At 38.8% G+C, this 480-nt stretch overlaps 1 protein-coding gene across 1 annotated transcript; it reads left to right on the top strand.

Annotated features, from left to right (window-relative positions):
* Window positions 1–6: 6 nt before the first annotated feature.
* On the top strand, window positions 7–371 carry LOC106512760 (ATP-binding cassette sub-family A member 12; the record flags this gene model as incomplete). Its single annotated transcript, XM_014001305.1, is given in 2 exon segments — window positions 7–30; window positions 279–371. A coding segment is annotated over 1 exon segment (92 nt), but the record flags the coding sequence as incomplete, so codon positions are not given.
* Between the last annotated feature and the right edge of the window lie 109 nt (window positions 372–480).

The raw sequence follows: 480 nt of genomic DNA on the forward strand, positions 1-480 counted from the left end.
AAAATGCGCCGTGGTCCTCACCTCTCACAGGTAAGAATTGTGGAGATTTTATTTTAAATTGAAACATTTTAATTTATTATTTGCATTACTAATATCTATACCACACAATTCTCTAGATTTGATGTAAAATGATATAGTAGAACTGGTTTTCATTTTTAGTACTATATGCTTTAGGCAGATAAGAGCTATAGGAACAATAAATGCGAGCTAATTATTTCAAGCTCAAAGAATCCTTGTATGACCTTTATTTTTTTTTCTTCTTTGTGTCCGCTCCTCAGCATGGAGGAGTGTGAGGCTCTGTGCGGCCGTCTTGCCATCATGGTGAAAGGTCAGTTCCGATGCCTGGGCTCTCTGCAGCACATTAAGAACAGGTTAGTGACCTCCGCTCATCCTTCAACCGACCGTTCCTTTCTTCCCCACGGACGTTCTCTTTCCAGGGATATGCAAGAACAGTTCTGTGTTTAAAAAAAAATATTTTCT

The sequence above is a fragment of the Austrofundulus limnaeus genome, unplaced genomic scaffold (assembly GCF_001266775.1).
Source record: "Austrofundulus limnaeus strain Quisiro unplaced genomic scaffold, Austrofundulus_limnaeus-1.0 Scaffold12492, whole genome shotgun sequence".
Taxonomy (NCBI): Eukaryota; Metazoa; Chordata; class Actinopteri; order Cyprinodontiformes; family Rivulidae; genus Austrofundulus; species Austrofundulus limnaeus.